This window comes from Sinocyclocheilus rhinocerous, unplaced genomic scaffold, assembly GCF_001515625.1.
Source record: "Sinocyclocheilus rhinocerous isolate Xijiao unplaced genomic scaffold, SAMN03320098_v1.1 scaffold432, whole genome shotgun sequence".
Taxonomy (NCBI): domain Eukaryota; kingdom Metazoa; phylum Chordata; class Actinopteri; order Cypriniformes; family Cyprinidae; genus Sinocyclocheilus; species Sinocyclocheilus rhinocerous.
Genome location: NW_015627225.1, coordinates 1761833 through 1786968, shown reverse-complemented (window position 1 = coordinate 1786968; position 25136 = coordinate 1761833). Strand labels below are relative to the sequence as shown.

General features: G+C 37.0%; 2 protein-coding genes across 2 annotated transcripts in view; both read left to right on the top strand.

The window, feature by feature from the left end:
* The first annotated feature begins 1709 nt into the window (after positions 1-1709).
* On the top strand, positions 1710-24109 carry LOC107721750 (arf-GAP with SH3 domain, ANK repeat and PH domain-containing protein 3-like). The gene is made up of 20 exons (XM_016529915.1): positions 1710-2122; positions 6778-6850; positions 12091-12236; positions 13818-13892; positions 14361-14410; positions 14573-14696; positions 15721-15806; positions 16117-16192; positions 18017-18103; positions 18268-18377; positions 19219-19288; positions 20434-20521; positions 21027-21075; positions 21335-21501; positions 21936-22069; positions 22474-22565; positions 22653-22833; positions 23520-23605; positions 23691-23806; positions 24027-24109. Exons 1-20 carry the CDS (start codon positions 1997-1999, stop codon positions 24107-24109), a joined length of 2019 nt encoding a protein of 672 aa, XP_016385401.1. The 5' UTR covers positions 1710-1996.
* Positions 24110-24305: 196 nt separating this feature from the next.
* The window catches only part of LOC107721588 (arf-GAP with SH3 domain, ANK repeat and PH domain-containing protein 2-like), a 5302-nt gene continuing 4471 nt past the window's right edge, over positions 24306-25136 (top strand). Inside the window, exons 1-2 of the mRNA XM_016529685.1 lie at positions 24306-24378; positions 24786-24890. Coding sequence (XP_016385171.1) covers positions 24361-24378; positions 24786-24890 — 123 coding nt within the window. The 5' untranslated portion in view covers positions 24306-24360. The remainder of the gene's footprint in view (positions 24379-24785; positions 24891-25136) is intronic.

Below are 25136 nucleotides of genomic sequence, written 5' to 3'. Positions count from 1 at the left end.
GTGACGTCCACCCAGTTTCAACATTTCTGCTCAGACCCTTTCAACAAAGCTGCCACACAAAGAGGGGCCACAGCCAGGGGGAGAAAGAGAGTATTGTCTGGCCACAAAACCACCATTACATCAACAATAACTCATGAAGCCAATACAGAATATGAAGAGAATACTGTGTGTGAGGTAATGCATTGCATTGGGGGATGGGGTGTACTTTGGAGAAATTAAGGTCACCAAACCAAGTTAACTTCATTTATTTGGGTTTAGTTATCTTATGAATAATGCCATGTTTAGTTTCTTGCATGTTTGGTAATTTTAGAGGTAATTTTACAGTATAAATCCTTGTTCATTGTATAAATCACTGCATTTTACATATGGAGACATAGATACATGTATTTAACTTTTTAAGTTTGACTCAGTCTTTAAGGAAAAATAAGATAGAAAGCCGGAAACAATTACATAGTGCAGGAATGCTGTTTTCATGCACACAGAGTCTGACGTATCAAGCCTTATGACTCTTTAAACAGTCTGAAGGGTCTTTTCATGCTTTTATTTCCAACTATGAAGAAAAAATGCTGTCCAAAACGGTGTAATTTATTTATTCAGGCTAATCAAATTATACACCATGAAATACTTGTGCATACCTAGAGGGATAAAGTCGGATCTGATACCTGTCCAGCACATTGCATCAATGTAACATTATACTGTATTGTTAAAGGATAAGATAAGGTGTGCAGCTTTTGAAAGGACACGGGAAGAACCGGCATACCTCTATGATGTCTGCAGGGGAGGTGGATGAGACAATTCACAATATTTGTCTTATGAAAATTCTGTTATTCAGAACACTGTGGAATATAAGTACAAAGCACTACGAGTTTCCGTTGCTCTGAAGCAACAAAGCGGCACTATTCAGTCTGCCTTTTCAAATATAAAGGCTGCACATGAAAAGGCACCAATTGTGTTAGTGAAGCAAACTTGATTTTTTTTTTAAAAATCAGTGGTGGGTTTAATTTAAACTTTAGACTGAAAAGCATGTTCATTCATGCACACATAGTGCATTTAAGGAAATGGATTATCTGCATTGACACTTGAATAAAGATGGAAAGTGCATGCACAATCCTTTTCAATTTGCACCATGCTCCAATGCTCCATTGAAGGCCTGCATATGTGCAGAATGCACTGATTTTTCATCTGTCTATACAACCAAATTACAAATAGAAACAAAACAAGACAAAAATCTTAAATAGAAATCATATTTACGTTGCTTTATATTTGTTTTCGATTACTTGTTGCTTTGGATTAAAACATTTAAAGCTAGCTAGGTTGCACCCTTTGAACTTGACATTGATTTTATGGATATGTTGTTATTTCTAAAACAATTTCATTTATGGCAAATATTAGGAATATTGTAAGACACACTGACGTTTAAACAAAACAGTCTTCATACTGGCCTACCATATGAATAAGAAAGACAATATCGGCCTATTCAAATAGCTTCAATAGAAGTGTTACAATAATAAAAAAGACTCTTTGAGTCATTTCAAAAGGACTAATATTTTCACACTCAAAGAACAAATGGATTCATGTTTCATTCTAAAAGCCAAAAAATGAATCTGAAGACATCCATTCTTTCTCCGCGCGCTCTATTCATTTCGTCAGTGCATACAAACATTCCCACGTGATGATGGAATGACTCCCTCCCCTCGCGCACAATCTGGACGCGGCACGCGCTGTATTGAACGCTCGCGCGACACAGAGAAAGTAGACCAAGACCAAGGGGCAGAGACACTTTACCGACTCTTTCACACGGCGGAACACGGAGAAGAAAAGACACTTTCGCCTTTTGTCGCTGATATGAAACAACTTTTAATTCCCCTGCTTTGGCAATCACGCTCACTTGTGGATTTAGAGGACTTTATGGAGATGCACTTTGTTTGATCTTGAGGTTGTTGTTTTCACTACGTTTGCTAGGATTTTAAGTTCCTCGGTTTGTGCAACTGGAAACATGCCGGAGAAAATAAGTATTTCGGATTTCGTTTCTTTGGCGAAAGAGGACCTATCGTCTCCGGGAAGCTCTGGATTCCAGTCTAAAATGAGCGACTGTCGCAGCACCGTGGCCGCTCTCGAAGAGGTAAGGGCGCGTGCAAGCGCGGTGTTTACCTGTGCGCAGGTGGACAACACCTGAGTGAATCCCTGTCCTTCAATCTCTGTGAAAATCTCTGACACAAGAAACCTTTTCCTTTGCACTCATGTCAAGACTTTTTAATATGCAAAACAGTATTATTTTGAATTCAGCCTTGAAGATTTGGTGGCAGAGTTTATATTAACCTGTTTTACGTGTGCACTTCGTAGGGTAATAAAATAATCCATCCTTTTAATTTTTAAATTAAGTTATCAGTCAGGGTGACCTTTTGAATCTAATTTATCTGAAAATAAACTAAGAAAAGTATTAAAGTTGCCAAGGTTAGTTGAGAATGTCCATAGATAATGTAAACTACACCTGTTGGTTACTCAAGGAGGACACCTGTGTGAACAACAGAACTGACCTTTTGCCATTTAGTAAACTGTTGCCAATGAATCGTTTTATAAGCAATAGTGGTTTGAATTGCCCATTGTACACTTTATGGGCTTATGTTATGGTTTAGAGTTAGAGGATGGCACAGGAGTCACAATAAGGAAGAGACATAGACTATTTTCAAGTGGCCAAGTAAACTTGCTCGGGGCACTTGTATGTCAAGTAATTGCTGTCTTCAGTCTTGAACAGTAAGACTGGAATGACGTTGGCACAAACACAGGATCTCTTCACAGCTGCATCATTTCATTGAGAAATAGTGTTAATATAATCAATTACAGAAAAGCAGGACTGATAACAGACTCCGTACTTGTTATGAGGTCTTATAAACCTAATGTGGGTCTTTAGCCGCCAGTTCATCTATAGGCATTTGTGTGGAAATTAATGGAGAATAGAGAAACTCTGCCAGCAAGTGATAACGCTGGGCATGTTGGGACAGTGGAAGCCTTTCATTTGTTTCCGCCTTTTCATCAGAAATGGTTTATGGGTTTTTCAGGAATTTCAGTGTTCTAGATCTGTGGTTCTCAACCAGAGGGCCGTGGTCCACTAGGGGGCCTCAACAAACTTTCAAGGGGGCCGCAGGATGACACAAAAGTATTTAAAAAAAAAAAAATTATTAATATACTAAAATAAGTCAACTTTAATCTAAATTAAAATGCTTTTAAACCCCCCCCCCAATAATTGTTGTTTTTGTTGAAGAACATTTTCTTCAATTGTTTTTATTGAACAACAAATTTCTGGAATGAGAGAATGAATTGTCATCATTTACTCACTCACCCCTTGTTTGACTTTCTTACATGGAGCACAAAAGCAGATATTTAGCAGAATGTCCAAGTTGCTTTTTCCATACAGTGAAAGTAGATTGGGAACAGGGACAATCATGATCACTTTCATTGTGTGGGAGAAAAGCTGCTTGGACATCCTGACATGACTCCCATTGTGTTTTGCACAAGAAAGTCAAGCATGTTTGGAATGACATGAGGATGAGTAAACTATGTTAATTAAATGAGTAAACATGAGGATGAGTAAACTATGGGATGTAAATGAAAAAATGGTTAAAAATGCCTTCAAGCAGCATTTGAGCAACACAAGGAGTTATGAAACTAATACGTAGGTTTTTGTGGAAATATTCTTTAGAATTAACACAGAATGAGAAGATGGAAGTAACTTTAGTTTCCTTGAATGAGTCAGAGATGATTGTGTGATAGTATTTTTTTCAGGATTATAAATTTGCTGCTCAGTTCCTGATGTTGCAGATATGCCGTGTATGACCAGATTACTTGTGTAAATATATCAATTTGTGAGTGTGTTACAGTCTTTCAAAGCTTCAAAGTGAAGGGTTAAGTGTGTTTGATGCCCAGGGGCAACGTGTGTATATATCTGAGTGTGTTTTCATCAAGGTTAGTGTTTGAAGACTTGTTTGGGTTTGAGAGGCAAAGTTTGTTTTATGTTTCCATTTTCTGAGACTCTGGCTGATAGCTGACAGCATGTTGAATGTTCTGCAGGAGGCCACGGAAATACAGAAACCCCAGGACAGATGAGTTTGCAATGCAAACTTTTGATGTTTATTGAATTAAAGATTATGCTTTGTATGTTATGTTTGTATTTTTATGCGTGTATATGTGTGTGTTGTTTGTCATCATACATCACTTCACATCTGATGTAAGCACATACCCACTGCAGTCATACCTTGAGTCAGCAGATTTGATGTGATTAATGCATTTATTTCTGGCCATCCTCACTCCCTTTGAGTGTAGTATAGATGACTCCCCCAGCCGCTAACAGGATCACGTATCCTAGTGTCGTCAGTTCACCGAGGCTTTAGTGACCAATGTTTGAGAGGTTAGGAGGCAGTGAACTTTACTTGAAAACTTGAAAAATGAACTTTTTCCATTTGGTGCTACACATGCTAAAGATGATGTATTTATTGTTCCACTGATGCAGACAGATAGAATGTTTGTACTAACATTCATAATGCCATTATTCAGTATAATTATTGTTAGAGATGTAGAGAAAATAATATGATGAAGCTACTTTTTAAAAAACATCTTCACAATGCAAGCTATTAAAGTAGATATGCTGAAGTTAAGTAAGCATTATCTTTTTACATAATGATCAGATGATATTATTTATTTTTATTTATTAGGCACAAAAACAATAAGGATCATGATTAGAGTTACAGCTTTTAACTTGAACACAAATTTACACTAAATAAATAATGAAAAATATATGGCTGCAAAAATAGTGTTTCACAGGGCCTTAAATATATCAATGAGCCATTTTTGTTCAGACAGTAGGCCTACATCAAAGCTAATTATTTTAGTTTTATGAGCTGTTAAAACTTAATATGTAAAAATAAGGCCTCTACTTTATGTTTGACATCCATCATGTGGGGTTTAAATCCCCCCAAAACCACTCTTTTGAAGTCTTGAATATAATGGCGATGAACCTTTTTGAGAGAACTTTTATCCTGAGGCGACCACAAACGCACTCAATAGGGCACTTTAAAGTGTATTTATTATGTACTTAAAATCCATACCTCCGTTGTACGTGGGAAATGCCTTTTGATTAAGTGGTTTGTCTTCCATCTGTTTCAACATTGTTGAAAAAACGCTTGATAAGAGATTTGGCAAAAACCCTAAGGTCGAAGCACTGTTCAGGTTTTTCCTCATACCAGGAAAAGATGGAAAATAAAACTAAATCCCTAGTAAACTGGGAAAATTAACACAAGGAAGTAATAAGCATATAGTAGGACACATGCTTCTTTGGAAGAACCCGCATGCCCACACATCTCTTTTTTAAATTTTTTTATTTATGTTGAGGAAATATTCTGATACCGGTGTAAACGACAGGTCATGTGTGTGCCGTCTGACTGTCTGTGTGTAAAAACATTAACCTGTCTGGTGTTCAGTAGTGATCGACCGATATTGATATTTTATAACCGATACCGATACCAATTATTTGCGTGTTTATGTGACCGATAACCGATATGCAGAACCGATATTTATTTACTGTTATAAAGTTTAATTCACTGAATAATATTCTCTGGAATATTGAAATATAACAAACAAAACCTTGTATTTTATTGCATTTCTCAACTGGCATGTTATATCAGAATTACTAATAATGTTTTTTGTCATTCTAGATTATGAAATGCCTTCTTGACGGATTATCTTACGTGACTCCGTGAGTTCGTCTCTATTTCTTCAAGCTAAGCTGCATAAACTGCATATCAGGCATTTATGTAATACATCTAATTTGTGCATTAATGGCTGTTATGTTAAAGTTTACTAACTACAGTAAATCAAGTACCTGTGCACGCCGTTGTTGTTGTCTCCTCTCCCCTCAGATGCCGTGGTGCAATGGCGATCCTGCGCGCAATTTTCAAAACATCCACATCGTGTTTATCGGTGAATCCGATATTACAAAACCGATATCCGATTATTGTAAAATGCTTAAATATCGGGAAAAATATCGGTAAATCGATATATCGGTCGATCTCTAGTTTTCAGTGTGTGAGATTCTGAGTTATACATCACTGGATCCCATACGTCCATGTGTCTGGGATGTTGCCCAAAAAGCTACAGACAGAAACAAAACAGAACAGATCCAAAGAAAGTTTTGACACTGATTTATTAACATTGATCAGACTAAACAATCTCTGGCAGACAGCAGCAGGTATACGTCAGTGTGTTGTAAGGTCGCACACTCAAGGTGGTTTAAAACCCTTCATTGTGATATTCACATTCAGGTTTCATGTTTTCATTTTTAATAGACACTTTCTGACCAAAGAAGTTAAACAAACTGATGTGATTCAATCCTAATACACCAAAACATGATGTAACCACTGATATTTGAACTCTGGTTAGATTCCCACGGAGGTGTGTCTCATTCTGTCTAGTGCACTAATTCTTTACTGTAAACAGTGTCTGTTCTGAGTCATTAAGAGTTGTCGTTGTCTTTCGTAAGGCTTGATTCACCTGTGATTCACAGCTTACCTGTTCTGACATCATCAAGGTGACCTGACGTGATAGAAAGGCTGCTTGACAACTGTTCTGATATTTGTTCGGTAAAAACAGTCAAGTGTTGCCCCGCAACCAGTTAAACATGTTTGTGCCAATGATTACATGAAGTTGAAGAGTGTAGTTGATGCTGATGCTAGTAATGAATTTCTATTCTAACGTTTTTCTCATTTCTCTGCTGTCTTCCACTAGTCTCTAGAGCAGGACCAGATGTCTCTACAGAGGATGAAGAAAATTGTAAAAGCCATCCACAACTCTGGACTCAGTGAGTACAGTCTTATTTTTTGGAACTTTGTGTTCCTCTTGTTTGCTGAATTATTTCATCTAGTACAGTGCTTCTCAATCTCAACCTTTTTAACTCCAAGACTTTTCATTGTCCACAGCAATATGTGAAGGCCCAACACTCCTAGTTTCTATAAATTAAATTGCAGGATTCCAGACCTTTTAAGAGCTGAATGTTCTTCAGGGATCCCACCTGTTTGAATGAAGATTATGAAGGATAATGAAGAATATTTTTTAAACAAATTTCATTTCTACCAAATGAAATATGTTGGAGCTTGGCAATACTACAAAAAGATGTATATTTGATGTTAAAAGATTTTGTCACACCTTATTTTAAGGTCCAATTCTCACTATTAACAAACCATTAACTATGGCTTTTACCTCAATAAAGTCCAAATTTGCTGCTTATTAATAGTTAGTAAGGTTGTTGTTAAGTTTAGGTATAGGATAGGATTAAATGATATGTGCTTTATATGTACTAATAAACAGCCAATTATGTTAATAATAGGCCTGTTAATAAGCAACTATTTAATAGTGAGAAATTGTCTCTATACTAAAGTGTTACTAATTAGTAGATTAATAAAGATTTTACTAATTTACATTACTTTTTCAGGTCTAGATGTCACACTTTTAAAATTACTCCCATGTGGGATCCGTGGTTCTTCAAAGAAAATTTTTTTTGAGCAAGTAAAAAAAAAGAAAAGAAAAAAATAAGATTTTCTTTACTTGTCTTACCTGATTTTAATGCTTGTTTTGTCATATTTTAAAACATTTTAAGTCGTCTTGAGGCACCCTTGGAAGTTTGCTGATGTCTGTTGGTGGACCCCAGCCACTGGTTGAAAATCACTGGTCTAGTACATAAGCAAAAATATGTATTCTGGGAGTTTAGAATAATATGAGGTGGCTTTTTAGAGATCTTCAGGAAGCCTGGTTCACTTAGTATCACTTATTCAAACCTCAGACTGTTACATAAGAGTCAGCTTGTGATGCCATAAAGATGCTTAATTAAACTACAGTAGTCGTTAAAATGAAAAAGTAAGATTTGTGAAAAAAGTCTTCCAAAAACACATTTCCTAAAAGAATTGCATTGAGGTCATTCTTACTTTTGCTGTCTCACTCTCTCTGTCACACTAATGAAAGATGACAGAAACTGGGGCCTAGACTTGCACTGACATCACAACCACTAGAGCAGATTGTGTGTTTTCCTGTTTTTGACACCGAGTCAGAGTGTAGAAAATAACAGCCACTGAAACTTGCTTCACTGTTTTAATGAACCTCAGAGTTCTCTTAATGACCTTATGCCATGTTAAACACACACAGTTTCAGTGCCTTATTCTGTTCACACTGCACAACGCACATGGCCACTGGTTACACCTCAGTAAGCAGTTTGGCTGCATGTACGCTGAAACTTTATCATATGATCAAATATGTACTTTTTTTTTTTTTTTTTTTACCATCAGCGTCTTTACCGTACTGAACTGTCAGGGGGATATCTGTGTTTACATCTGCTCCTCCTCTCTGAAATGAGAAATTGCCCCACAGACCTGGCCAATACACTATTTATAATGTTATGTTGTGCTTACAAAAGTCCTGACTGGAATGATAATGGTTTCTGGGAAACATTTCTCAGATCTGCCTGCTTCTCATTTCTGAGGGTGCATGCCCCATTTCTCAATTCTGTGAGTCACAGTTCAGTTAAACGCAAAGGAGACCCTACGTTTTATCATCTCCCCCCTCGTCGTCACTCGCTCTCTCTTTCTCTCTCTTTCTTTTAACTGAAATCAGATGTCTCATTCCGGTAACACGACTATTGAGGGGCCTCAATTTCCTGCCACTGTGTGTTTGTGGTGGAGCTAAACTTGGTTTAGGAGTGAGACCAAACCTGAACCTGATAAAACACCACTCTTTCTGATTCACCCCATCCTTCTCACTGTGGCAGGATATAGTTGGTTGTGTGTGAGAAGTTGTGAATGCTGTTTTGTAGCTCATATTAATGATTCAGAGCTAGTGCAGGTATCAGTTCTGTGCAGCGTCAAGCAGGTTTATTAGTCTTTAGAGCTTTTACTTTTTTTTTCTTTTTTTTTCTCTTTTTTCCTCTGTTTACTCATCCTGGTTAGAAACCAGTGTTTGAGTCCAGAGTCCATGATGATTTTTGGGTCAATATATATATATAGATAGAAATGTCTTTTTGTTGTTTTGTTAGTGGTTAGCATTACTTATTAGTATTTTTCATACTTTCTGTTGATGTGAACAAATCTATGAGTCACTTTGGGGTGAAATTCATTGGGTACTGTTGGTGCTGAGAAAATGAATGATGCCCCAAATCCATGTTGTTATAATTATTTTTTATTTATTTATCTAATCAATTTAGTTTAGTAGTTTTTTTATTGATTTTTTTTATCCATTTTATTTTTAATTTTATTTCTAGTATTTTAGACCTGCCAAAGTTAATGAGCTAATCGGTATCATTTTAAAAATGGCCTAGTCTAGTGTTATTGCTATCAAGTTGCATTTTCTCTTTATTCAGGTGGGTTGTTAATATACCATATATTGAAAACTAAAATTTATTTGTGGACTTTATTTATGTTTAATTAATGGAGTCATGAAAATGAATGTTAGTTTTAGTTTGTTTTTGTAAGTTATGTATGTATTTTCATATGTTGAGCAATAAAAACTCATCTTCAGTGAGGGTTGAAAGATTTTTATGAATGAGTTCACTTCAGGTATGAATAGGGTACTCTATGAAGGTAATTTAGAGAGCTGTATATTTAGTCTAAACATGTGTCTGTCTGTAATCTAACAGTGTCACAGTTCAAAACAGAGCTGTTGACCGGGACTAAATGTTGCTGAAGACATGCAAACACAAACACAGATGTGGCAGATGCTTTAAAGTGTTGATATAGGGGTCAGTTTTCTAAAAACTCAGGAACAGGATCTGCTTCAAGGTTCATTTGAGCTTCACATATCATCTCTGGAACAGATCAGGGTCTCAAACATGTCAAGAAATGAATTAACAATACAAATTAAAACTGTGTCTGAAAGTGCTCACAGATGCCTGTTGAGAAAATAAAACTGTTTCCAGATCAGGGAAGGTAGGTCCTTAGAGTGCTTGGCGCCTGCGAGTGAAATGCAGTATTGTTTGAGCTGGACTGACTCACTGGAAAAACACTGTTGATTGAAGTCCACAGAAGAGGAAGTGTCAGCTAGACGTTCGATTAACTAACTCCACAAAAAAATCCCCCCTATTTTTGTCGTTAAGTTGTTTGTCCTGTCTTGAAAAACGGAACTCAACCCAAAACCAGATAATGCAAGTTTATTTATTAAGGAAGTGATCTTACATTTCCACAATCTTTAGAGTCTAGACCGATATCCTGATAGATATCAATATGCTGACATGAGGATTTCTCCTGTTTATGTTTAATGTGCTTTTGACACTACAAAGTAATTTATTCAGGTGAAATGGGATCAGGACACAATGCATGTGATGCACCCAAGTAGTATGTGTTCCTTAATCAAGTCCTTTGTTTTTCCTGGAACAGTTTCCTGATCAACCAATCAAAGCCTTAACCCAACCCCTAGAATGAGAGGGCAATGATTACTTGATAGGAATGTTGTTTATGAAAAGACAGCGAATTTCAATCCAGGAAAATGTCTCCATCATGTTTAGCTATAGCACTGTATGCTAATTCCAGGGATGCTCCCTTGGAAAGTCCAGCATGTGCTCCCACAAATACTTGTGATCATCATAAGTGAGGATGGTTTGGCTTTGCTTTGGCTCTTATCTAAGTGTACCTGTTTATTTTATAGCTGTGGAGCTGAGAGCTCTTTGATCTGTAGTACAGTCTGAGCCTGTGGTGATTTTAGTTTTCTTGCCAGGAGCTCACTGTGCTTCAGCTGGTATCATTTTCACTGTATCACAAAATCCTGTTTTCCTCTATTCATTTGATCATGTGGTGAGGTTTGCAAGATCACACGGTTTCAGAAGATGGATAAAGGTTATCATGTATAAAAATTACTGCTGTACAAAAAAATTGTGTTTTAAAGAAATCTAAATCTATCCATTTTCTTACTATATTTTTTCCATTGCTGTTCAAGAGTTTGGTGTAAGATTTTGTTTTTTAAATAAATGAATATTCAGCAAGGATGCATTAAATTGATAAAGTCATATAAAGACATTTTATAATGTTAGAAAATATTTATATTTCAAATAAATCCTTTTGAACTTTGAAGTATCCTGAAAAAATCAGTTCAGTTTCCACAAAAATATTAACGTAAAAATAAAAATAAAGTTTTCAACATTGATAATAAGAAATGTTCCTGGAGCACCAAATTGGTGATTTTAGTTTTCTTGCCAGGAGCTCACTGTGCTTCAGCTGGTATCATTTTCACTGTATCACAAAATCCTGTTTTCCTCTATTCATTTGATCATGTGGTGAGGTTTGCAAGATCACACGGTTTCAGAAGATGGATAAAGGTTATCATGTATAAAAATTACTGCTGTACAAAAAAATTGTGTTTTAAAGAAATCTAAATCTATCCATTTTCTTACTATATTTTTTCCATTGCTGTTCAAGAGTTTGGTGTAAGATTTTGTTTTTTAAATAAATGAATATTCAGCAAGGATGCATTAAATTGATAAAGTCATATAAAGACATTTTATAATGTTAGAAAATATTTATATTTCAAATAAATCCTTTTGAATTTTGAAGTATCCTGAAAAAATCAGTTCAGTTTCCACAAAAATATTAACCGGCACAGCTGTTTTCAACATTGATAATAAGAAATGTTCCTGGAGCACCAAATCAGCATACTAGAATGATTTCTGAAGGATCATGTGACACTAAAGACTAAACGCTGATGAAAATGTAGCTTTGCCATTACTGGAATAAACTACATTTCAAAATATATTAAAATAGAAAACAGTTATTTTAAATGCTAATAATATTTCACAATATTACTGAGCAAATGCAGTACATACACTGACTGTATTTCAGACTGAACTATAGAGGCTTTTCACAATCCTGTCAATTCCTGATTGATAAAATCAAGTCTCTCACCCTACATTTGTTTTCATTGAATATCCTTTTTCCTCATGGAAATGTGTAACATTACAGAAGAAAAGTGGACTCCAAACAGTTTTATATTGATTTCTAGTTTCTCCGGTTATCTGCAGAAAGGTCACAGGATTGTCTTGTTTTTGATTGTGTGATGTTGTGTTTCCAGATCATGTGGAGAGTAAGGAACAGTACACAGAGGTTCTGGAGAATCTGGGGAACAGTCACCTGACGCAGGATAACAACGAGATATCCACAGGCTTCCTGAACCTGGCTGTGTTCACGCGAGAGATCACTGCACTCTTCAAAAATCTGGTGAGCAGGACACCATTCTGAAACTACAAATACAAATACAAACGCAATAAAAGGGACATGAAGCTGAATATTGTTTTTTTTATCCCAATTAAGACCCATTTCGTTCAGCAGAGAAAGCAGACATATTGTAGTCAAGTATTCAAGTCAAGTGTTAGTTTCTCATTTCTTACCCCAAATTTAGCTTCCAGGTGCATCATAAAGTTCAGTGAAGTGTAAATGTTAATTACCTGAATAATTCAAGGCTAACATGAATATTTTTCCACCTTTGAGAGGAAGCTATTCAAGTACTGTCTGCCCTGCCAGTATTATTATTAAAAAAGCACCTTTGGGTGTGTGCCTGTGTGGCTTGTCTTCTGGATATATTTCTGAATAAGAAACGGCAGACTTCCAGCTGTACAAAGTACACATGGGACTGGGAGAGGTAGTTTTGTCTGTGTGTGTGTGTCAGCAGGGGTTCAACAGCTGCAGGCGAGGGCCCCTCAAACCACAGCGCCCAGAACCCTCCCACTGATAGTTTCTATGGTGATGGTAATTTATACCAGACCCGAGAGCATGAGTGGATAGCGTCTGACCACTGAGCTGTCAATCAAACGATCACCAGGGACAGGAACCACAGCTTAAAAAATACAACAGAATCTCTGCTAAGAAAATAAACTCCATTAGATTTAGCGTCCTTGCATGGAGGCTAAACTTTCCCTCAGAGTCAAGCCCATTTTTCATATTCATGAAGACTTATATTTATAACATCCATTTTTCAAGGTTATAAATCCATATCCAGCACCATTATGGGGTGACTCCCATGATTACTTTTAATTTATACTTTTGTGTAGCACAATATGTATTTAATGTTTTGTGTGAAAGTGTTTACTTGGGTTTGAGTATCTTTTTTTTTTTCTTTTTTGGTGGTCAAGCAAGGTGTTTTTTTATCATTCAGTACCAATGCCTGTCTCTATACAGCACAGTGGCTGTATATAATAAATATACATAATATAATGACATTGTATATAATGTTATATATTATGTCATTATATATTATTATATATAATGACATAATATATAATAATACATAATATAATAAACACACTAATAAAAAAAATTAACAATGCTGTCAGTGCATTTTAAAATGACATTTAAATGGAAAATATGTCCGAAAGGCTGTCCTTTGTTTGAAATGATTCGGTCTGATTCTTCTTTCGTCCTGCAGTGGGTTTTTCCTCGCACATTCTTTCCTAAGGAAGATTTATACTTGCTCAGCACTTTTATGCACTTGGCCAAGGAGAAATCCCAAACAGAGTTTTACCTTTTGCAATTTTATAATGCAGATTTATGGTTTGCGAGCATTTGTACATCCAGACTAGGCTTTATAGGGAGGGTTATGCCTTGCAGGGTAAAAATGTGAGCACTCACTTTGAAAAGTGAGTTAGAGTTTACATTAACATTTGCACTATGATCTGGCTGACTTTCAGATGTTGTTTTTAGTTTCTTTTTGGTGTATGTCTCTGTTACATTATTTCTACATACCTGTTTGTTCTCGAGTGTGTGTCTGCCTGAATTTATGTTTTCTTTCTGATGGTTCTTAAGGTGCAAAACCTGAACAACATCATTTCTTTCCCTCTGGAGAACGTGCTAAAGACTGAGCTGAGAGACAGCAGGCTGGTGAGTGAGACAGACACCTGTGTCACACTGTCATCATACTAGACTAAAACGTCACATTAAACCCCAATTGAATTGATAATTGAATTCAATTAAAGAGTTGATAAAGCTAAGGAAGTCAAATTCATCCCTTTAAAGAGTCAACAGTGCGTCATGTTTTGTAACAAGGTTTGACAAGTAGCTTGTTTGGGTTTGTGTTTTCAAATGTCAGAAACGCAATAACTGCACCACACCTTTCTTTGAGTTTAACCGGTATGATGAGTGGAGACATATTGCAGGGCTCTGAGATCGAGTTTTGATACACACCCTGATATTATTACTTGCACAATATTAATTGTCCACAATGAGGTGTCCTTTGTTATTGCATCACGCTTTTAAGGCGACACAGTGTGAACTTTTTTAATGTGTGTTTGTCTGTGTGTATATATGCACAAAATTCTTTATTCTTATAGTGTATTTCTTTTCTCTCAGGAGCTGAAAAAACAGATGGAGAAAAGCTGGAAGGATTATGATGCTAAAATGTGAGTTTCAGAGTCAAATTGTTCTCCTGGTACACAACTTCCTATAATATTTAATACAAGACCACCACTTGACTTGTCTAAAAGACAAGTCCACCAGCTAAACTAGTGTCTCATTATGTTCTTTTCTCTTTTTCTTCATTCATTTTCACTTCGGCTTTTCAGAGGCAAGCTGGAGAAAGAAAGGAGAGAGAAACAGAAACAGCATGGGATGATTCGGTTGGAATCAACAGACACAGCAGAGGACATGGAAAGAGAAAGAAGGAACTTCCAGCTGCAGATGTGTGAGGTATAAGAGGCCATATGAGGGCGGCCGGTTAACAGACTTATGAAACGTGTGCAAAATGAACCTGACCAAGACCACATTGTGTGAGCGTCTCAATGAGAATAAGTGCAGTTAGTGCAGCTGTATGTGTGTGTCTTAGAAAGTCATTCCTGGGTTACCTCAGATTGTTAACCTCTCTGCGGTATTAAGCATATTCTTTGTAAATTCAGTAAGTGTGTGGCAGTGTGTGAAGTCACCTAAAACCAAAAGGCTTTGGGGTGTTTTTGAGAGAGACACTCTTGTTTGAGGCCACATTGTGTTCATGTGTGGTTATTGATGACCTCACTCCACATGTCTGTGGCGATATGTCCAAGTTCCATATACTGTGTGCGTGGCAGTTAGCAGGACTGGGGAAATTTGGGCTACGCCGCTTGAACCCAGCTGAGGTAATAGAAAGAATAAGGAAAGAAGGAGTGAAGTGGAGGAATAATGAAAGAGAGGGGGATTTTCAGTGTCCTACAGTGCTCCCTTTCCCAGCCGCAGAGCTCCAGATGTCTCCACTTTGCTCTCTTTTTATAGTGGAGACATGCGTTATTTCTTCCAAACCTGACCGACCATGTGACCATAATTAACTGGAAAGTTCCTGTATCCATATATGCATAGAGTAAATTTTCATTTATTTGAACAGATTGCTTAGAAACAGAATGTTCAGAAACTTAACAGCATTTGATCCCCAGTGGCTCCTTTCACCTTTTTTAATCTACATAAAGTCATTTACTCATGTTTATGCATACACTACACAATTATCTGTGAAATCTGACAGCCCAAAGTCTGCAGACTGGTTTTGGCAACTAGCATTGACTCCTCCAGAATGCAAATCATTGCAAAGAAGTTGTGTAGTGCATTTTACCCTTTAATTCATGTTTGTTGTGGATTCATCTGCTGTAGCTTTGTGCTGAGTCACAATGTTGGGACACAAGAGTAGGATTGTCCTTTGACGAATGACAGACTTTTTTTTCTCTCTCCCTCTCTCTCTCTGGTTTGATAGTATTTACTGAAGATTCAGGAGCTGAAAGTTCGTCAAGGTCCAGATCTACTGCAGAGCCTAATTAAGTACTTTCAAGCCCAACTTAAGTACGTCTAAACCAAATTAAGATCCTCTAGAAGCACCAGCTTTCTTTTCAGTTGCAGATTTAACCTAAGTTGGTTTTAGTACAAAACTATGCTTTTCACATTACACTTAACTCTGGGTTAAGGCCCCTTATAAGACTGGGTTCAGCATATGAATCTCAAAGGAATTTGAATAACTGTACAGTGAAGATTTAATCCTGCTAATCATTCAACAGCTGTGTTTATATTGATTGAATCTCTGTGGCTTTGTGGGTGTGTGTATTGATGTCACTGACATTTGAGATGGCTAAACACTGCGATTGTGTTTTCTCAGTTTTTTCCAGGATGGACTGAAGGCTGCCGAGCACCTGGGTCCATTTGTGGAGAAGTTAGCAGCCTCTGTACATACGGTAATAGACTTGTCAATCCCAGTACCTTTTAGATAGAATAACATACATAGTCTCCACACTTGACAAAGTGTGTTACATAAATAAATAAAAATGTAGTTTAATATATTCATAAATTTCATACATTTTTGCTGTGGGTTGTAAATGGGAAGCTCTAACTGGATGGTTTGTTTTCTTAGATTTATTAGAGAGATGATAAGCAGACATAATGGCTTATCTTGTTTTTGTTTGTTTTCTTTTTGTGATGCAGAAAGTCCAACCATGTGCGCAGACACATACACACCTTCAGTGTTTTGAAACTATCTCGCTTCTCATGTTAGTCACGAGCTGGCATAGTGTTAATATGATGAAATAAGACTCTTCAAACTCCATTCGAGGAAGATTTATCATTGACACTTTATCATTGATTTTACATGTCTAGTCTGGCTGATACAGTTAGTTTGAAAGACTAACTTTCTACAGAATTTCTACTGAATATGTATATCTTTTTTGCACACACATTAGCTTTGTTAAAAAATCTAGTCAGCAGCCTACCTTGACAGCATTTTAATACATCATAGACAGCTTCAAAAAGTATGTTGCCACCTTTTTCCTCTTTTAAAGTCTGATTGCATGTATCTTTTGAAGAGAAAGCAATCCCAAAATGCATTTCAACAAGATTAATGAAAGAATAAAATACTCAAGATGAAGGATGAGTACTGAAAAATATGAATAAAACAGTTTAATATGTTACAAATGTGTGCTAGGTAGCCAATTAAAGTGTACAGTTTAGCAACATGTTAACGGAATGCTATGTTGCTTGTATTATTCCTTTGCATAGACATATGACACACAGAGTTGCAAAAGTCTGTTTCATGATGGTTAGGATACTCCCTTAGAAACCCGCTTCCTATGTAAGCAGCAGATGGCAAGGAAACTTAGAAAGTTTTGGACCCAAGCTATTATATTGATTGCGTCTAGATTCTTAGATTTGTCTCACTTCATTCTCCCTAATAAATAAACCAAAAGCTGTTTTAAAACATTATATTCAGTATTTATCAGTTGATGTTTCCCAGCAGCATTATTACTCTTTCTGCAAGTCTTGTCTGGTCATGGTTGTAGAGAGATTTGATACGGTCTAGAGTGAATATCACACAACAATAATAATGGTGTTCATTAAATGATCTTTCTTGTATCAAAGTTTGTCATTTAGTTGATACTATGAGGAGAAGGCAGGATAGGGCATGTGGAATTGGTGTTGAGATGACCGTGTTTTATAACAGAACTGGTTCGGGTAATGTTTCTAAAGTGACATTTCTCCCGTTTCAACTTGCTCTCTTTTGATCATAACGCATCAGCATTTGGCACATAAATGGAAATGAAACTCAAAAATGAAACAACCACAATCTAGCTTTCCAAAAGGAATAATTTCCTTTTATAAAGTACTATGGAAACTGGTTGAAGAAATTGCTGGAATTTTGTACTGGGGGCCAAAGCCATAATTTAAACAGGCTTTGAGTACTGCAGTATTTCTGGCTGTGTTGGTTTGGTCCTGGGCTTGATTACAAAACGGAGGGACGTGTTCCAGTTTAAGCCTGTAAACTGCTCAGTTATCAAATGTATTTTTGTTTATGTGTATAACTTACGTTAAATATTTCTGGCTGTGTTGGTTTGGTCCTGGGCTTGATTACAAAACGAAGGGACGTGTTCCAGTTTAAGCCTGTAAACTGCTCAGTTATCAAATGTATTTTTGTTTATGTGTATAACTTACGTTAACTATTCACAAGACCAGTCACATTGTGTAGCACAAAAACAAGCCCCATATCACTTTACTGTGATTGTTCACAGGTTCGTCATGAGCAGGATGAAGAAGTAAAGCAGCTCTCTCAATTGCGTGACTCACTCAGAACACAACTACAGGTTGATGGCAAAGAGGTAATATCCAAAGTAAACACAACTCCCAGAATGCACAACTTCTAGCTCAAAAGAGCTCATCTGTGGCCATAATTGGCATTAAAGACTCTATTTCAGCAAGTTCAGAGATGATGATGGTGATGATGATGACAGTTATAATAATAAATGTTGTTCTGTCTTCACAGGATTTTCTAAACAGGAAGAACTCTGGCCATGGATATAGCATCCACCAACCACAAGGCAATAAGAAATATGGCACAGAGAAATCTGGATTCCTTCTTAAGAAGAGCGATGGGTGAGTTAAACATTACTGTCTACTTCCCCAAGTTGAGAAGGTCACCAATCCCCCAAAAACAACAACAGACCAACTGTTTATTTTTATTACCTGAGTTTATTCAAGGTTTTCCAGACATGATGCAGTATTCAGCTCCTGTTTGCTTTTAGTCACATGGGGTGAGTGTGTGTTTCTCAGGAAACACTCTCCACACTGCTCTGTGAATGTAATGATATATATGCCCTCTTCTTAAACTGGAAGCAGAATAAATGAAGTGAGTTATAATATCCTGAGAGTCGTACACCACAGATAGTTAGCAGCATAAAGCATCAGTCTGAGCTTTGTGACTCCAGGCTCACAGCTGAGAGTGTGTGTATGTGTGTTTGTCACAGTGTTCCTCTCACACAGATGTTTTCTATTAAATGTGGTTTAGTCTCTTACTGCACTAGAGTCTTACTTGCACTCTCTTAAAATCTCTAAGGCCAACCTACAGCTCACAAAACACACACATGCCCACATAGACTACTTAGGTTTTTGATCAGTGCATCAGAATAAACATGTCAATGCCATTTTTGTTGTCAGTAAATTACTGACTGTAACTTCACTAGAGAGCTACTGAATCAGTACAGTTAACAATTGGCTACTAGTTATTTCTGCTTCTCAAATCAACTATATAAATCTTGATGCCAAGAACCCCTGAATATGATCATTTTATCTCTGTGAAAAAATAATCGTTAGAAGTAAAAGTAAAACATATTTTTCTTTTTCTTTGCATTAACCCTTTAGTATGGAGGTATTATGCTAATACTGATGAATACTGAATGTGGATTGTTAGGGTTTTTCCATGATCTTTGTGTTTCAGGATCAGAAAGGTTTGGCAGAAGAGGAAGTGTGGGGTAAAATATGGCTGTCTCACCATTTCACACAGCACGGTGAGATTTGAGAAAGACAAACACCTTCCAGTTACACATACTTCATTATATTACAGCTTTTGAATCTTTTTTGCTAAAAGGAATTTAAGGTACTTAATATTAACTTTTTGTTTACAAACCTTCTGTATAAAATCCTATGGCTGAATCACTATGCTGTAATCGGTACTCTTGCTTGTGTGATTATTGTTTAATGGGCACAAATCGCAAACTGACATTGGTAATGACACACAAAGGCTGTTTCTGTTCTTAGTCTCTAGAGTGATTACTTGAGCTTCAGAGGCCTGCAAATCAAATTTCCCCATGCTGTATGAGAAAAGACTCATCGCTCATGTATTAGCAATTTCCTTTCAGAACCACAAACTATAGGCCAAAAACACAACACAAGTGTTTCATCTGGAATCATCCACATTGTCAAAAACCAAAACTTTCACTGGTTTTGCTTACATGTCTGTGTGCTTCCAGCTTCAGTGTTTTAGCAACCATTAACTTTATGTAAGCTTTTACTCACATCTTTAGCATTAATCCTGCACACAGCATAAATGCAAGTGAGATTTATTTGCATTTGATTTAGTGAGTGACCACATATGTGATGAGTATGCACTTTAAACATGTTATGACTCTTCTCTAACTCTCAGATCAACAGACCACCCGCAAAGCTCAACCTCTTGACGTGTCAGGTGCGGCCCAACCCTGAGGAAAAGAGAACGTTTGATTTAGTTTCCTGTTCTTAGTCTCTAGAGTGATTACTTGAGCTTCAGAGGCCTGCAAATCAAATTTCCCCATGCTGTATGAGAAAAGACTCATCGCTCATGTATTAGCAATTTCCTTTCAGAACCACAAACTATAGGCCAAAAACACAACACAAGTGTTTCATCTGGAATCATCCACATTGTCAAAAACCAAAACTTCACTGGTTTTGCTTACATGTCTGTGTGCTTCCAGCTTCAGTGTTTTAGCAATTAACACTGCTAACTTATTGTATTTAACTTTATGTAACTTTATGTAAGCGTTTACTCACATCTTTAGCATTAATCCTGCACACAGCATAAATGCAAGTGAGATTTGTTTGCATTTGATTTAGTGAGTGACCACATATGTGATGAGTATGCACTTTAAACATGTTATGACCCTTCTCTAACTCTCAGATCAACAGACCACCCGCAAAGCTCAACCTCTTGACGTGTCAGGTGCGGCCCAACCCTGAGGAAAAGAGAACGTTTGATTTAGTTACACGTACGTTGACCTCTGACCTTTGACCCTTTTTCATCTCTGCTGTAGTATGAAGAAAAGGACTGTTTGGAATGGGAAACTAGCATGCTAATGATTGAATAGTGTGTGGTACACACTATACTGCCTACTAATCTTTAGAAATAAGTGAAACAGAAGGCAATGTACGTTATAAGCAGTAGTATGCTACACTGCTGTCACACAATTTTATATATAGACTTTATAATTCAGTGCTGCTGGTGTAACTGACCGGTATGTGATGCATTCAGGGAAATCTGATGTGAAATACAGTATGTGAACCAGGTGAGGTGTTTTATGCATATAGGTGTTCAGAAGTATGTAAATACAGTTTGGAGGAATAAGTATGTAGGTGTATGTGGATCATGAAATGCAGATAAGTTGAGTGGCTAGTTTTGACCTGTTTTTTTTCTGTATGTTTTTTCCATGTTTCCTTTGCATAGAGGCCCACCAAGCGCACACTATTTATCTCTTTCTCTCTCTGTCCTTGCAGACAATCGCACATACCATTTCCAGGCTGAGGACGAGCAAGAATGCATGATGTAAGTGCAGAAATTTGAACGCTCACACACACCCATATACATAGAAATCTTTATTATATACTGCAAAGCGGCATGAACAGACATGCAGGAGAGAGCAGGTTCAAAACCTGCTTCTAGAGAGGAGAGAGAATAAAAAGGAAAGAGTAAGATAAAGAAAGACATTGAAATGTTAAAGATACAACGGATGTATCTGAAAGGTCACCTATTGAGATGAATGCACGTCTTTGTTTTTGTAATCCCTTCATTTGTCTTCTTGCAGATGGGTTTCTGTGCTGCAGAACAGTAAGGAGGAGGCCTTGAACACGGCTCTCGGAGGAGATCAGCTCCAGTTTCAGGACAGTGGTCTGCAGGAGCTTGTCCGAGCTGTGATCTCAGGCCTGAGAAACCTGCCAGGCAATGAGGCCTGCTGTGACTGTGGAGCTCCAGGTCTCGAAAAGAGGATCCTAATGCATTTAAATACTGTTAGAGGCCATTCACACAGAACGCATTTTGCATTCCATGCATTTCCTTTTTTTTTATGAAAATGTGCTAGATGGACGTGTTTGACTACTGTCTTTTTATTTTTAAATGCAAAAATGCATTCTGTGAGAATGGCCTCAAATACAGAAATCCTATGTATTATGTTATTCTAAATCAAATCAAAATGATGATTAGAGAGAGACATTTAATTTAAGACTTAAATAGTTTTGTGTGTTTCTTACACAACTATTTAGATCAATGAAATATTTAAGCAATGCATAACATTATGTCTGTTCCCAAAAATTACTGTATCCTCTTTATGAAGAGCTTCTAAAAAACACTTTATTGGTCAGTGAAGAGTGGCAAAGAAATGTTTGAATGATGTGTGTTGTACTCTTTAGAACCCACTTGGCTCTCCACTAACCTGGGCATTCTCACCTGTATCGAGTGTTCAGGAATCCATCGTGAGCTTGGAGTACATCACTCACGAATTCAGTCTCTCACTCTTGACGTGCTGAGCACATCTGAGCTCCTGGTACACACACACACTCACACTCACACACACACGTGTGTGTGATGTCATAAAATTTAAAAAGATAATTCAGCTCCATTCATTATACAGTCCATTACCTTCTGCACATTTACTGTTGTTCTTTTTGTGTGGTACGTATCACATTTATCTTGAACTTTTTACCCATAATCCACTGGGACTGAGTCAGCATTTACTCACATGTGTCTCGCTCACATCTGTACATGTTTATATAAACTTTTTACCTCTGACAGTAAAGCAGTGCAAGTGCTCCTGCACACAAGTGTTATTTATTAGTTAGTTACTTGTTGTCAGTTAGATTACAGATAAATTACCTAACATAAAGCTGGATGCATATGTTCAGTGTTTTACTGCAAACATCTGTTTATCAGTTGTGTTTTGGTTCACAGTTGGCAGTGAGCATTGGAAACGCCAAGTTTAATGACATCATGGAAATTAACATGCCCAGTGATGCAGTCAAGCCCCTTCCAAAAAGTGACATGTGAGTCCTATTGTGCAGTCTTTTTTTCGCTTTCAGCTCAGACTTTTTTTTTTTTTACCTCATTTTGGATTTTTTTGCACATCTCAGGACTGCGAGGAAGGAGTACATTGTAGCGAAGTATGCAGAGCGACGCTACGTCCTCCCAAAAGAACACTCTGAAGCGTATCATGTGTATGACACTGTGAGGAACAAAGATCTCACGTCACTGCTACAGCTCTATGCAGAGGGAGAGGACCTGTCTAAACCAGTGGCCACACCTGAAGGACAAGTGAGATCCTCAATACAACCATATACACAAACACCACAACCACAATGATGATAACAAAAACATCAAGGCTTATAAACATGCTGTCACTCATGCTTTAGACATTTCTTGAGATGTTTTGAGCTTTCAAAGGTATCAATCCATCACATCAGAGACTTCCTGTGGTTTAGTCAAATAGATGTTTAATTTTTCTTGATCATTTTAACTGTATAAGTAAAAATGAGACATCTGTGTGGTTATACGTCACTAATCACACATCATTCACACTCTCTCTCTGTAATTCTGTATTTCCTCTCTTTTTTTCTATCTCTAATCAGATTTCCCTCTCCTCAGCCCACTCAGGAAGTGAACACAAGCTGTGTAATGACTGACTGCTGTACTTGTGTTTGAGTTTGTGTTGTGTATGTGTGTGTTATTTGGCCATAGTCTCAGAATAGAGACAGAATTTGACTTGAATGATTCAGTGACTGAATCACCAAAATTTTTATTTTAACACACACACGTATACTCAGAAGTAGAGAATTGTTGTACGCCAACTTGCAGACTAATTCATTAATCTTTTCCGTCACTCTTCATCCAGTCTGCTGTGATTTATTGGACTGGTGAATAACAGTACGTTTGTTTCACCGAGACAGTGGCTGGTTGGCAGCAGCCAGTAGATTTAACTTGTTCTCTTCTGTGTCTAACAGGACCTGAAGGAGACCGGTCTTCACTTAGCTGTGCGCATGTCTGAGAAGACTTCTCTGGCTCTGGTGGATTTTCTAGCTCAGAACTGGTGAGAGAAATCTACTGTTGTCACGGATCTGTCAGTACATGGTAGGATGTCCATCAGCTGACCGCTTTGTGTTTGTGTTTCTCAGTGGCTGTCTGGAAAAGAAGACAGCAGAAGGAAACACAGCGCTTCATTACTGTGCATTATACAACAAACCAGAGTGCTTGAAACTTCTGCTCAAAGCAAAGGCGGTTTTACACACAGGTATACAGTAATCACATACATGCAAATTCAGCTATAAAAATTATGGATAGATATATGGATGCATACATAGATGTATAAACAGACTATGACAGACTGAGTTCAACTTGTATACTTACTGATAGATAGATAGATAGATAGATAAGATAGATAGAAAAACAGACAAATAAATGGATCAATCTGTCCTGATTTTGACCCTTCCTTTGTTCTGATTGTCCTGTAGTGAACTCAGCGGGTGAGACGGCTCTAGACATTGCCAAGAGACTGCAGCACATGCTGTCGAACTGGCACACAGGTATACAGTAATCACATACATGCAAATTCAGCTATAAAAATTATGGATAGATATATGGATGCATACATAGATGTATAAACAGACTATGACAGACTGAGTTCAACTTGTATACTTACTGATAGATAGATAGATAAGATAGATAGAAAAACAGACAAATAAATGGATCAATCTGTCCTGATTTTGACCCTTCCTTTGTTCTGATTGTCCTGTAGTGAACTCAGCGGGTGAGACGGCTCTAGACATTGCCAAGAGACTGCAGCACATGCTGTGTGTCGAACTGGTGAGTATCACATAATGCACAAAGCTTTTATTGACTTTGTGTGTATGTGAGCACATGTTTGTAGAGATATTATTCCTAAGTTGACTAGGTTGAACTTTATCCCGTTTAATATCCTGAAGTCTCATATGACAGTGTTTTCATAAGGAACTTCCCTTGTCCTTCCCTTGCATATAATAATATCATATAAAACAAACCTAGTAGCTGTTATAAATATGAATGTTTCCAAATAAACAATGAGGGATCATCAAACCATTGACTCTTTACAGTATGAAGACAACAAACAAATAAATAAAAAATAGAGCTGGATTTGAATCTCTATCTAATAGTGTGATATCTGTCAGTCTGGTCAAAATTGAGTCAGTGAATTGGCTGTTGATTTCTTATATTTTATTTGTGTGCATGTTTAGCTGGAATTGGCCCACAGTGGGAAGTTCAACTCTCAGATCCATGTTGAATACACATGGGAGACGCCACAGGACATGTATGACAGTGAAGATGATCTGGACGAAAGGGTCTGTAACAAGATTAACTATTTCTTACTACAGTATATGCATTTTCAACATATGTAAAGTGGTATCTGAGTCTGTGACCACTGGTGAAAATGTTTCTCTGTTTTGCATTTTTCTAATTTAATAATAATAATAAAATCATTTATTTTATGCCATAATGTTTCTTTGTTTTAGAATTTATATAATCATAATGATAAATCAGTGCACAGGTTCAGCAATATGAAATTGATGTTTTATATATATATATAT